We start from the raw sequence: 14499 nt of genomic DNA, 5'->3' as shown, positions 1-14499 counted from the left end.
TTTTCCCCCCCATTTTTCCCCCCATTTTCCTCCTTTTTTTCTATTTTTCCCCATTTTTCCCCCCATTTTCTTCCCCCCATTTTCCCACTTTTTTTCTATTTTTCCCTATTTTTCCCCTTTTTTTTTTCTATTTTTCCCCATTTCCCCCCCATTTCTTCCCCCCATTTTCCCCTTTTTTCCCCATTTTTCCCTATTTTTCCCCTTTTTTTTTTCCATTTTTTCCCCCATTTTTCCCCCCATTTTCCTCCTTTCTTTTCTATTTTTTCCCCATTTCCCCCCATTTCTTCCCCCCGTTTCCCCCTTTTTTTTCCCTATTTTTTCCCCATTTTTCCCCCCTTTTCTTCCCCCCATTTTCCCACTTTTTTTTCTATTTTTCCCTATTTTTCCCCTTTTTTTTTCTATTTTTTCCCCATTTTTCCCCTCATTTTCTTCCCCCATTTTCCCCTTTTTCCCCATTTTTCCCTATTTTTCCCCTTTTTTTTCTATTTTCCCCATTTTTCCCCCCCCTTTTCTTCCCCCCATTTTCCCACTTTTTTTTTCTATTTTTCCCTATTTTTCCCCCTTTTTTTTCCTATTTTTCCCATTTCCCCCCCCCTTTCTTCCCCCATTTTCCTCCTTTTTTTTTTCTATTTTTTCCCCATTTTCCCCCCATTTTCTTCCCCCCATTTTCCTCCTTTTTTTTTCTATTTTTCCCCATTTTTCCCCCCTTTTCTTCCCCCCATTTTCCCACTTTTTTTCTATTTTTCCCTATTTTTCCCCTTTTTTTTTCTATTTTTCCCCCATTTTCTTCCCCCATTTTCCCCTTTTTTCCCCATTTTTCCCTATTTTTCCCCTTTTTTTTTCTATTTTTCCCCATTTTTCCCCATTTTTCCCCCCCTTTTTCTTCCCCCCATTTTCCCACATTTTTTTTCTATTTTTCCCTATTTTTCCCCTCTTTTTTTTCTATTTTTTCCCCATTTCCCCCCCTTTCTTCCCCCCATTTTCCCCCTTTTTTTTCTATTTTTTCCCCATTTTCCCCCCCATTTTCTTCCCCCCATTTTCCCCTTTTTTCCCCATTTTTCCCTATTTTTCCCCTTTTTTTTCTATTTTTCCCCATTTTTCCCCCCTTTTCTTCCCCCCATTTTCCCACCTTTTTTTCTATTTTTTCCCCTTTCCCCCCCCCATTTTTCCACTTTTTTTTCTCTTTTTACTTATTTTTCCCCTCTTTTTTTTCTATTTTTCCCCATTTCCCCCCATTTTCTTCCCCCCATTTTCCTTTTTTTTTCTATTTTTCCCTATTTTTCCCCTTTTTTTCTATTTTTCCCCATTTCCCCCCCCATTTTCTTCCCCCCATTTTCCCCTTTTTTTCCTATTTTTCCCTATTTTCCCCATTTTCCCCATTTTTCCCCATTTTTTCCTCCTTTTTTCCCCCCCATTTTTCCACTTTTTTTCCTATTTTTACTTATTTTTCCCCTCTTTTTTCTATTTTTCCCCATTTCCCCCCCTTTTCTTCCACCCATTCTTCCACTTTTTTTTCCTGTTTTTCCCCTTTTTTTCCCCTATATTCCCCCTTTTTTCCCCATTTTTCCCTATTTTTCCCCTTTTTTCACCCCTTTTCCCCCTGCATCCTTCACAAATAAATATTTTGAAATCCGTATCCCCCTTGGCACCGACCCCACTCTTTGTTTTGTTTTTTTTTTCCCAACCTTTAAACGAAACTCGAGACAATTTTATTAAGGAATAAAAAAAGAGGATTTTAGGAGCATTTATGGAAAGACATCCACAAAGCCTCACCCTTACAAGGATGAGTCCATACCTATAGGTTTTTAAAAATTAGCATTGTTGATAAAAAGCACCCTAAAATTATTAAAATTGTCTCGAGTTTTGTTTCCAGGTTGGGGTTAAAAACAAGAGCGGGGTCGCCGGGCACTTCCATCCTTTACAGGGGTTATTTATGGGAATCTCGGCCTAAAAATTATCCTAGAACCACCTAAAAAAATAAATAAATTAAATAAAATAAAGAAATAAATCACACAATTCCAATGGCCCTAAAAGCGCGGGGCGAAAAGGTGAAAAGGAGATTTTTATCTGCAAACATTTCGGCGTGTGGGAAGAGAATTAAAAAAAGAAAAAGGAAAAAAATAAAAAAAATCCCATCCCAGTTCTCTGCAGGTGATTGGATTTAAGAGGCTTTTTCCATCTTGGAAAAAATGGGAGGGGAAAAAATAAAATTCCATTTCTCCCATTCCTTGGGAGATTTGCGGGAGGGTTGCAGCAGCTCTCACCTCTGGGTGCCTTAAAAAACTTAATTTGCTGTTCACACCTGCAGCTTAATGCAGGACCAAAATTCACCTCAAGCCTAAGTAATAATGATAATGATAATAATAATGATAATGATAATGATAATAGTGATATAATAGTGATAATGATAATAATAATGATAATAGTGATATAATAGTAATAATGATAATAATGATAATGGTAATAATAATAATAATATAATAGTAATAATGATAATGATAATAGTAATAATGATAATGATAATAATAGTAATAATGATAATAATGATAATGATAGCAATAATAATGATAATAATAATGATAATAATGATAATGATAATAATAATAGTAATATAATAGTGATAATTATAATAATGATAATGGTAATGATAATAATAATAATATAATAGTAATAATGATAATGATAATAATGATAATTATAATGATAATAATAATAGCAATATAATAGTGATAATTATAATAATGATAATGGTAATGATAATACTACTAATAATATAATAGTAATAATGATAATGATAACAATAATAATAATAGTAATAGTAATAATAATAGCAATAATAATAATAATGATGATAGTAATAATAGTAATAATAATAGTAATAATAATGATAATAATAGTAATAGTAATAATAATAATTAATAATAATAATAGTAATAGTAATAATAATAATCATCATCATCACGGGAATAATTATAATAATAATAATAATACTGGGAAAAAAAAAAAAAAGCCCCAGAGATCCCCCTAAAACCACTCCGGGGGAAAAAAAAAAAAAAAAAGCCAGAAAAATCCAAATTTTCACCAATCCACCAAATTCTCTGATGCGAAACCTCCAAGATTCCCCCCCCTAATCCCAAACCTGCAGCTGGAAAAGTTTCTCTTGGCAGCCACCTAGGTCGTGTTTGCTGCTTGTGGAGCTGTCCTGTCCCAGCCCCTGGCACCGACAACAATTCCAGCCTCGCTTTCCAACATTTCCTGGGAATATTTTGGGACATCCTGGGATTTTTCCCGGCCCTGCTCAGTCCTCTCCTCCTCTCTGGACTAAACAAACCCAATTTTTCAAGCTCCCTGTTTTTTGCCAGTCTCCCTTCGGGGCATTTCCTCGCTTGAGGAGATGGCAGGTGGAGGAAACGGCAGCTGATTTCCACAGGGGAATTCCAGCAGAATTCCAGAGGTTGTGGAACAGCAGAGCCCAGCAGCAGCCGGCCACGAGTTCAGCTGGCTCCGAGCAGCTCCAGCAAGAACCACCAACGTGACCCAGGGATTTCCTCGCTCCCAGCTGCTCTCCCACCCTTTGGAGGGAAAAAAATAAAAACAAAACAAAACAAAACAAAAAAAAAACCCCAAAAAAACCAAACCTGGAATTTGGGAGGGTGTGAGCTCAGCTGGGCGTGCAGGGAGAGGGGAATTGCAGAGGGGTGAAGGGTTGCACACCCAGGGGGTTCCTGCTCTAATTGGTGGCTGGGTGGGATATTGGGAAGGAATTCCTGGCTGGGATGGAATTCCCAGAGGAGCTGGGGCTGCCCCTGGATCCCTGGAATGTCCCAGGCCAGGCTGGGATAACCTGGGACAGGGGGAGGTGTCCCTGGGGTGGCACTGGGTGACTTTTGAGGTCCCTTCCAGCCCAAACCATTCCAGGATTCCCTGGGGAGGGACTGGGGACAAGGGATGGAGGGACAGGACACAGGGAATGGCTTCACATGGGAGCAGGGGAAGGTTGGATGGGATGGTGGGAAGGGATTCCTGGCCGGGATGGAATTCCCAGAGGAGCTGGGGCTGCTCCTGGATCCCTGGAAGTGTCCAAGGAAAGGTTGGAACACCCTGGGACAGTGGGAAGTGTCTGTGCCCATGGCAGGGGATGGAATGGGATGGGTTTTAAGTCACTTCCAACCCAAACCATTCCAGGATTCTTTGGTTTTATTTTCTCATCCCTCTGTGGGTGCTGCAGGATCAGCCCTGGGCTCTGGGAATGTGCTGGGCAGGAGGGACTGGAGGGACAGGACACAGGGAATGGCTCCAAAGTGACAAAGGGCAGGGATGGGTGGGATATTGGGAAGGAATTCCTGCCTGGGAGGGGCTGGGATGGAATTCCCAGAGGAGCTGGGGCTGCCCCTGGATCCCTGGAATTGTCCCAGGCCAGGTTGGGATAACCTGGGACAGGGGGAGGTGTCCCTGCCATGGCACTGATGGGATTTAAATCCCTTCCCACCCAAACCATTCCACCTTTCCCCAACCAAGACCTTATTCCCTGATCTTTATCTGAATCATTTCTCCCTCTTTTAAAAAACAGAACTCTATTTTCATTTTCTGCTAAACTGACAAAGGCCAGGGAGGGATGGGATATTGGGAAGGAATTCTTCCCTGGGACAACCCTGGGCTGGAATTCCCAGAGTTGCTGTGGCTGTCCCTGCATCCCTGGAAGTGTCCAAAGCCTGGGACAGCGCGAGGTGTCCCTGCCCATAGCTGGGGTGGGATCAGACCATTTTTTTTTTTTTTTTTTTTTCTTTTAAGGTTTTTTTTCCAACCCGTTTTTGGGGCTCCAGGCTGGGCTGGGGATTTCTCCCTGCTCACCTCCTGCCTGAAGGCTTTTCGGAATCCGCTGTGGCTGCTGGGGGCGAAGGCACGGCCGGGGACACAGCTGACCACAGCTGGCATCCCGTTGTCACAGCTGCTGTTCTGCCCAGTGCCCGTCAGGTGGTTCCCCAGTTTGCAACTGGAAATGTGAGCCTCGTTCCCGCTGCAGTCCATGGAGTAAGCCCAGTAGTGCTGCTTCCTTCTGCTGGCAAACATCCTGGAAGGGATCAAGGAGAAAGGGGGGAAGTTAGGGATTTGTTTAAAAAAAAAAAAAAATGTGGATTTTGGTGAATTTTGGGAGGGAAAATGGCCTGGGGTGAAGATGAACGGGGTTTAGTTGGAGGCTGATCTGTTCATCCACACCATGACCTTGAGGTGTCATTTAAAAACATGGAATCGTTTGGCTTGGAAAAGATCTCCAAAATCATCAAGCCAAACCATTTAAAGGAAATAAAAGCCTGCAAGAACTGAAAAAAAATAAAAAAAATAAAAATCTGAGTAAGGACCAAAGGTGCAGCTCCAGCAAACGCCACATAGCCAGGAGTGCAGATCCCACTCCAGGCAGGGACAGGGAGAATTCCAAATTCCAAACAGAGAGGATTTGTGCAGATAACTGGGCCCTTTTGCTGACCAGCAGCTATCAGCTGGGATTGGGAAAAATCCAAATCCTCTTGGAGTCTGTGTTCACAACCTGAGAGCAATTTCCGAGAGCACGAGCGATTCCCCTGCTGACTTGTTCACAGCAGAGCAGCTTGGCAGCAGCTCCTGCTTCTCACTCCCAACCTTCCTGGAGCTGCTCCAGGCACTCCTGAGGAGGAAAGGGGCACGCGTGATGAACTGGGAAGGGAAAAAAAAATCCAGCCCCATCCGAAGTGGGAGGCTGCTGGAGCGGAGAGGAATGGAAATATGGGTCAGGTCAGGCTCAAAAAATGGAGTTCAAAACCACAGGGAAGGCTCAGGGGAGCCCACGCCCTGCTGGGATCTCCACGTGGCTCTGTGGGATCCCGGAGTTCTCCTCGTTCCGGGAATCTGTGCCACGCAGAGCGGCGATGCAGGGATTAGCTGTGACAACTGGCACAGCGAGGTGGCTGGAATTTGGGGAGGAAAGGCAGCAGTTCTGCTTTGCTGCAGCACAGAGATCCTGGGGAGCAAAGAGCCCCTCTGAGTTTGGTTTTTTTTTTTTTTTATTTTTTTTTTTGGGGGGGGGGGGAGGGGGGGGAGCTCCACTGGGCAGATCCAGGTTTGCTCAGGTTTTTCCCTTTAGGATTTCGATTTTGCAGGGTCGCTTCTTCTCCCCTGTGCTCGCTGAGCTCTGTTGCCCAGCTCAGCATTTCTCCAGGCTCTCCTGGCTCCCAGCCTCTCACCAATCCTTCCTGGAACCCGATCTGCCCGGGCTGAGGTTGGGGATGGATCAAGCCAGGCTGGAGAGGGAGCTGTGACTGCATCCCATGATGCTGGAAAAGGACGAAGCAGGGCTGAGATCCATCCCAGGGAGCAGCAGCAGGACCCTGCCTGTCCTTGGTGGGGGGAAAAAGTGGCTCTAAGAACCCACAGCAGAGTCAGGGACTCCCCAAATCGAGGGAAAAAAAAAACCAAAAAAAACAGATGGGGATGGAAAATAGGAATAGAGTTAAAATTTTAAAAATAAATCCAGGGAGGATGCAATAAAAAGCAGCCACTTCCCAGCTGTGCTCAGGACAGAAGGGAGGACCTGAAGGAGCATTTTCATCCTTCACAGACAGATCCAGAGAGCTCCACGAACTCCAGAGCAGACAAGAACCAGCCTGACTTAGGGAAGCAGGGATGGGGTTGCCTTAGAATAGCAAACAATGACCTCATCCTGGAAATTTCATCAACATCTGGATGGAATTAACAGCCCTTGGGAGGCTGGGGAGAAATAAAGCCCCACCTCGTGTCCCCAGACTGAATCTATCTGGAAAAAAAAAAAAAAAAAAAAAAAAAAGCAGAATTCAGCTGATCTTTACAGCCAGGAACTCGGGGCTGTGCTGATGTTTGGTTTTTAACACAGAAGGGATCAGTGGGTGATGCTGCTCAGGTCAGAGGTGGGAAGGAACATTCCTGCTGGGAGAGCTGGGCCAGTCCCAGGTCAAGATGGGATTCAAACCATTTCTACTGGTGAAGAGAGAGGGATTTTCATCCCAGAAAAGCTTTGAACAAAGCAGGAGCGGAGCTGTGGGGAGGGCTCAGGGGTTGGTTAAGGAGCACTCAGGATATTCCACAATTCCGTGACTTGGGGAGCAGAGGACAAATCGCGGCACAAATTCCAGGGAAATTCACCCAAATCCCGCTGAGCAGAGGCTGGGGAGCTCCTCGGGGCTGTGAGCAGAGCTTTCAGCCCTTGGGAAATTCCTGAAGTTATCAAGGTGCTGCCTTCAGCCCCAGGGAGGGAAGCTAGGCTTGCTAAAACCCTTCAGATCCTGGATTTTCCAGGGAAAAAACAAGCCAGGAGGGCTCCTACCACAAATATTGCAGCGCTGAGCTGCCCAGCACCTCTGACTAGGTTTATAATGGGGTGAGCAGACTGGTTAAACTGGGAGCAGCTGTTTGATCCCGGAGCCACTTCTCTGTCAAGTCACAAAGACTTTAAAAAGGCATCAGGTCCATCTCTGTGATCCCAGATTTCTCCTCTCTCCAGCAGCAAAATGCATTAAATTCTGCTTTCCTAGCCGGAGGAGGAACTGAGAGGAGGGGTTACAGCAATTCCTGTATAAAACCCGCTGAGAGGAACGAACAAGAGCAGGGACTCCGCTTTAGATTTGTTTCATTTCCGAACATAAATCGCGCTGTCGGCTCCAGAGGCCGAGCTGCAGTCAGGAATAAACCCCTGGCAGTGGGACAGCGATGAACTCAGTTGTTTTCTTTTTTCAGCAAGGTCCATCTGCAAATCATTTCGGCTCCCAGCATTGTGCAGGGGCAGAGCTCGGGCTGGGACTGGGGGCAGTGGGATGGAGGATGTGGGAAGGGGAAGCCTTGGCCAGCAGAAACCTGATCCCAGATTTTCTGCAGGAGCAGGGAAAGATCTGCTCCAGGGAGAGGGGGATTCTCAAATGAAAGGGAGGAACGAGGAGAAATGAGTGGCTTCACGGGAGGCAGAGGGGCTTTAGCTCCGGGATGAGTTTTTTCCCTCCCCAAAACAAACCATCCCCTGGCCCAGGTGAGAAGGTGTCACCATCCCAGTGCCTCGACCACAAATCCAAGGTCATTCCCAGCCCAGAACTGGGAGCCTTCCCAGTAACACCAGCTGAACACGACAGATCAACCCACAACACACAGGGAAGTGACCCAACAAGAATTCAGCTCTTTTAAACTCTGCTGACAAACAAAACTGCAAAGCCAAAGCTTTGCAAGCCTCTCCCAACCCATAAAATGCCATTCCCAGTTTTTCATTTCCAACCTGGGATAACGTTCGGCGCGTCTCCCAAAATATTTGTGGGCGCTGGAGCCCAGCAAGGCTGAAAACAAGGGAAGGGAGGGAGGTCTCTCCAGGAGCAGAGATCTGCTAGGCTGGGATTTGGGAGCACTTCCTAATTCCAGCTGGATTCAATGGGATTTTCAGCAGTGCTGAGTTGCTGCTGAACAATTTTCTGTCAGTTTTTCCATTTCCATGTGTCCAAGAGACAGGACAACTCCTGAGCAGCCTTTTATTCAAGGCAGACGGCTCCAGATGCTCCAATTAATGCTTTTCTTGGAAAGGCTACAACTGGAAGCAGGAAAAAAAATCTACTTTGTCTGTCTGGAGGTGATTTATTCCCTGCTCCTGAAGGGGGTGGGAATCTCAGGGATGGGTTTGAGGGAAATGTGCTGCACTGGTGGAAGAAAATCCTCCTCAAACTGGTGTCCAGGGCAATGAATTCCCTGCTTAGCTCCCTGGGAATCCTGCAGACAGAATTCCAGTGGGCTCTTTATTCCCGATTTTCCCTGGGAATCCTGCAGACAGAATTCCAGTGGGCTCTTTATTCCCGGTTTTCCCTGGGAATCCTGCAGACAGAATTCCAGTGGGCTCTTTATTCCCCATTTTCCCTGGGAATCCTGCAGACAGAATTCCAGTGGGCTCTTTATTCCCCATTTTCCCTGGGAATCCTGCAGACAGAATTCCAGTGGGTTCTTTATTCCCGATTTTCCCTGGGAATCCTGCAGACAGAATTCCAGTGGGTTCTTTATTCCCCATTTTCCCTGGGAATCCTGCAGACAGAATTCCAGTGGGCTCTTTATTCCCCATTTTCCCTGGGAATCCTGCAGACAGAATTCCAGTGGGCTCTTTATTCCCCATTTTCCCTGGGAATCCTGCAGACAGAATTCCAGTGGGTTCTTTATTCCCGATTTTCCCTGGGAATCCTGCAGACAGAATTCCAGTGGGCTCTTTATTCCCCATTTTCCCTGGGAATCCTGCAGACAGAATTCCAGTGGGCTCTTTATTCCCCATTTTCCCTGGGAATCCTGCAGACAGAATTCCAGTGGGCTCTTTATTCCCCATTTTCCCTGGGAATCCTGCAGACAGAATTCCAGTGGGCTCTTTATTCCCCATTTTCCCTGGGAATCCTGCAGACAGAATTCCAGTGGGCTCTTTATTCCCCATTTTCCCTGGGCTGCTGTGTGGCTTTGGGCTGTTGCAAGCCCAGGACCTCTCCAGCAGATCAAGATCTTGCTAATGAAAGGAAGGAACCGTGGCCAGGCTGATCCGGAGGGAATGTTCAGGAATTGCAATTCCACAGGCCAGAAGGAGCAGGCAGGAAAACCACAGCTCCTGCCTGGAGCACTCAGCCCTCCCCTGGAGCAGCCGCTGCTTTCCCACTCCCCAGGTCACGGAGCAGCAAAGGAACGAGGCAGAATTTCATTTAAACTCTTTCACATCTGCTTCAGGCTGTTTTTCCTAGGGAGCAGAGTGGGAAGAGCCCAGTCTGGGATGAGGGCTGGTGACAACAAAAAGAGTTCAGAGCTCCTGGCTCCCAGGGAATAGGAAACGCAGACTAAACCTTTCCATTCGCAGGGCTGGAGAACACAACGTTCTCCCCAGAAAAATCACTGGGGTCTTCCTTCATTTTAAAAATTCCAATCTGAAAATCTAGGGAGGAAAAGCAGCACTGAGATCACAGAGGATCCTTGTCTGGGATGCCCAGGCAGGAATTGCACTCGGGGTGGGAAGGAGGAATCTGGGCACAGGGAAGGTTTGTTTTATTCCAAGGTGACTTTTTTGGAGCTTCCAGCACACCCAGAACTGATCCCACCTCTGGATTTCTGCACAGGGATGGGGTGAGCAGTTGGAGACTGTTGATGTTTTGGAACGACAGCACAGAGGGAATGGCTTCCCACTGCCAGAGGGCAGGGATGGATGGGATGTGGAGAAGGAATTCCTGCCTGGGAGGGTGAGGAGGGGCTGGGATGGAATTCCCAGAGGAGCCGTGGCTGCTCCCGGATCCCTGGAAGTGCCCAAGGCCAGGTTGGATCCACCTGGGACAGTGGGAGGTGTCCCTGTAAATCTGTAAATCCCTGACTGTAAATCCCTTCCATCCCAAACCATTCCATGATTTCCCCACAGCTGACGGATTTCCCGGGACACTGGGAGCAGTTTGGTCCCATCCCTGCTGGAGAAAACCTTCACCCTCGAGCTGGAATTACATTCCCATCTCCCATTGCAGGCCCTGTCAAACACTGGAAGCTCTGCACCCCATGGACCAACCTGCACCAGGGAATTCTGCACATTCCAAACACTTAAGACAGAAAATCCCAGCTGGAAGAACGAAGCAGTCGGAGTTTCTGCACCCCCAGGCTCCCACCCGCCAATCGGCACCGGGAACAAACCCCGGGATGTTCCAAGGAACGTCTGTGGCTCCCACCCAGCCCTGCCCTTACTTGTAGACGTTGGTGTTGTATTTCCTCTCGCTGGGGAAGCCGAACATCCCGCACACCACGCGGGAATTCTTCATGGTCCAGTGCCTGTCACAGATCTGCTTCCAGGTGCCCTCGTCCTTCACCTCCACGTAGCCCTCGGTGACCGGGACCCGCTTGCGGTAGGTGGCCAGGATGGCGCGGATACGGATGTCCTCCACCTGGATGTTCATGTTCTGGGGGTGGCAAACAAACAGGAATGATGCTGGGTTCTGCAGGAACGGCCTGGGAGATTCCAGGTGGGATCACAGCACAGCTGGGGTCAAGCTCTGAGGGTGGAAAATAAATGGGAATGATGCTGGATTGTTGGGAAATGGGTTTTGGAAATTCCAGGTGGGATCACGGCACAGCTGGGGTCAAGCTCTGCGGGTGGAAAATAAATGGGAATGATGCTGGATTGTTGGGAAATGGGTTTTGGAAATTCCAGGTGGGATCACGGCACAGCTGGGGTCAAGCTCTGTGGGTGGAAAATAAATGGGAATGATGCTGGATTGTTGGGAAATGGGTTTTGGAAATTCCAGGTGGGATCACGGCACAGCTGGGGTCAAGCTCTGCGGGTGGAAAATAAATGGGAATGATGCTGGGTCATTGGGAAAAGGGTTTTGGAAATTCCAGGTGGGATCACGGCACAGCTGGGGTCAAGCTCTGCGGGTGGAAAATAAATGGGAATGATGCTGGATTGTTGGGAAATGGGTTTTGGAAATTCCAGGTGGCATTTACCTGTGGTCAGGTAGGGGAGGAAGGATGAGGAAGGGCAAGAGGCATTCAAACTTCCAGAGGGCAGGGTTAGACGGGATATTGGGAAAAATTCTTCCCTGTGAGGAGCTGGGATGGAATTCCCAGATTTGCTGTGGCTACCCCTGGATCTCTGGAAGTGTCCAAGGCCAGGCTGGATCCACCTGGGACAGTGGGAGGTGTCCCTGCCATGGCAGGAGGGGTGGAATGAGAAGATTTTTGAGTTCCCTTCCAACCCAAACCTTCCTGGGATTTTATCAAACAAACCTTTCCACCTTGTGTAAATCCATCCACTGGAAGAGGATTCTTAAAAAAAAAAAAAAAAAACCAACAAAAAAAACCCAACAAAAAAAAAAAAAAAAAAACAACAAAATCTCTAATTTATTTTTATAAGCAGCCCTATAACAAATCTGCTTTGTCACTTCGATTTCCAGCACTGTTTTTGCCTTAATTTAATCCTTGCTCCCATGGAAATACAAAGCTCAGCTTTGTTAGGGCCGGCCTAAATCCCAGAATCGTTCCAAGGTGCAGGGAGCTGGGAGCCCTGGCAGGGAAGGAATTTGGGGTTTCCATCCAAAGCCATGATTTCATGTGGAATCTGGGATTCCAAGGTGCTGACAGCAGCGTTTCTCCAGCTCCTCCTCCACAACCTGGGACAGGGAGCGAGTCATGGGAACAGAATGGATTTCACATCTGGGACCTACGTGAGGCTGAGGGCACAGACCCCTCCTGGAAGGATTGGGGGCAAATCCTGGCTGGAAAAAAAAAAAAATCCCAAGGGCACAAAGCAGATCTGCAGAACCTCAGGGGTAAATCCTGGCTGGAAAATAAAATAAAATAAAATAAAATCCATGAAGGCACAAAGCAGCAGGACCCCAGGGGGAAATCCTGGCTGGAAAAAAATCCCTGAGAGCACAAACCAGACCTGCAGATTCCCAGGTACAAATCCTGTCTAGAAAAAATTCCCTGAAAGCAGAAATGAGCCCTGCAGGATCCCAGGGGGAAATCCTGGCTGGAAAAGATCCCTGATAACACAAATCAGATCTGCAGAACCTCAGGGGTAAATCCTGGCTGGAGGGGGCAAATTTTGCCTGGGAAAAAAAAAAAAAAATCCCTGAAGGTACAAACCAGACCTGCAGGACCCCAGGAGGAAATCCTGGCTGGGAAAAAAAAATAATTCCCATGGGCACAAAGCAGATCTGCAGAACCTCAGGGGTAAATTCTGGCTGGAAAAAAATCCCTGAGAGCACAAAGCAGATCTGCAGAACCTCAGGGGTAAATTCTGGCTGGAGAGGGCAAATCCTGGCTGGAAAAGATTCCTGAGAGCACAAACCAGATCTGCAGGATGCCAGGGACAAATCCTGGCTGGAAAAGTTCCTCTGTGGCGAATGGTTACAAAAGAGCTTCTGAAAAATGGGCAAATTCCCTTCCAGGAGCCCTTTCCTTGTCAAATATGTGCAAACCCACGTGGTCCTGCTCGGGGTTACATCAGAACTGAGGAATCCTCAGATTCAGCCACTCGGAAAAGAAAAAAAAAAATTGCTTTAAAGGGCTACGGGCCTCTGGTTAGGGAGCAGGACCTGTAAATCCTGCAAATCCTGCAGATCCCGGGGCTCATCCATTCTCCAGATGTTTTCACCGGGGCTGGTACAACAAACAGAGCCCAGGGAAGGGCAAAGAAAAGCAGGAATGGGGCAGGGAATGGGGCAGGAATGGGGCAGGAATGGGGCAGGGAATGGGGCAGGAATTTGGGCAGGGAATGGGGCAGGGAATGGGGCAGGAATGGGGCAGGAATGGGGCAGGAATGGGGCAGGAATGGGGGTAGGGAATGGGGGCAGGAATGGGGCAGGGAATGGGGGCAGGAATGGGGGCAGGAATGGGGCAGGGAATGGGGGTAGGGAATGGGGGCAGGAATGGGGCAGGGAATGGGGGCAGGAATGGGGGCAGGAATGGGGCAGGGAATGGGGGCAGGAATGGGGCAGGAATGGGGCAGGAATTGGGGCAGGAATTGGGGCAGGAATGGGGCAGGGAATGGGGCAGGGAATGGGGCAGGGAATGGGGCAGGGAATGGGGGCAGGGAATGGGGCAGGGAATGGGGGCAGGAATGGGGCAGGGAATGGGGCAGGGAATGGGGGCAGGAAATGGGGCAGGAATGGGGAAGGGAATGGGGCAGGGAATAGGGGCAGGAATGGGGCAGGAATGGGGGTAGGAATAGGGGCAGGAATGGGGCAGGGAATGGGGCAGGGAATGGGGCAGGGAATGGGGGTAGGAATAGGGGCAGGAATAGGGGCAGGAATAGGGGCAGGAATGGGGCAGGGAATGGGGGCAGGGAATGGGGGCAGGAATGGGGCAGGGAATGGGGGCAGGGAATGGGGCAGGGAATGGGGGCAGGAATGGGGCAGGAATGGGGGCAGGAATGGGGCAGGAATGGGGGCAGGAATGGGGCAGGGAATGGGGGCAGGAATGGGGCAGGAATGGGGGCAGGAATGGGGCAGGAATGGGGGCAGGATTTATCCAACAGTGCCACTCACATCGGGTTCATAGGCTGGGCTCCAGCTTTGCAAGCCCTCAAGAATTATTTGTAATAACTTGAAATTTTTAATTATCTCCCTGTGATGCCCAAATTTGTTACATCTGAGGCAATTCCAGGTGTTCCAAGGGTTCTGATGTAAGAGGGGATTTGAAACCTCTCCGGTGGAGCCTGAGAAATCCATTTGCAGCACCAAATTTCTCCTAAAACCTTGCAGGGTTTTTGACTACGTGCTCTCAGGAAGGTACTGGAGCCTCAGGGCATTCCAGGACTCCCCAGGCTGCTTTCCAAACCCTGCTTTTCCCTGGTGCAATTTAGGAAATGTTTCCAGCTTGATGGAGAAATTGTGTTTACCCAGAGCTGTCAGAGGGAACCTTGTTCTCCCTTCCCTACCCTGCCTCATTTTCTTCACCAGGAAAGAAAAGTAATCAAAGCCTTCAATCCACCTGGAAACGGCTCTGGGTGCTGAAGAT

The 14499-nt window shown here is 48.0% G+C and overlaps 1 protein-coding gene across 1 annotated transcript in view; it reads right to left on the bottom strand.

Annotated features, from left to right (window-relative positions):
* The window catches only part of LOXL2 (lysyl oxidase like 2), a 46122-nt gene that overhangs the window by 17454 nt on the left and 14169 nt on the right, over positions 1-14499 (bottom strand). Inside the window, exons 3-4 of the mRNA XM_062510463.1 lie at positions 10726-10937; positions 4601-5071 (exon numbers count right to left, since the gene is read on the bottom strand). Of these exons, the coding sequence (XP_062366447.1) occupies positions 4601-5071; positions 10726-10937 (683 nt within the window). The remainder of the gene's footprint in view (positions 1-4600; positions 5072-10725; positions 10938-14499) is intronic.

This window comes from Cinclus cinclus, chromosome 29 (assembly GCF_963662255.1).
Source record: "Cinclus cinclus chromosome 29, bCinCin1.1, whole genome shotgun sequence".
NCBI classification, from domain to species: Eukaryota; Metazoa; Chordata; class Aves; order Passeriformes; family Cinclidae; genus Cinclus; species Cinclus cinclus.
The sequence above is the reverse complement of the archived record's forward strand: the minus strand, read 5'-3'. Positions and strand labels throughout refer to the sequence as shown.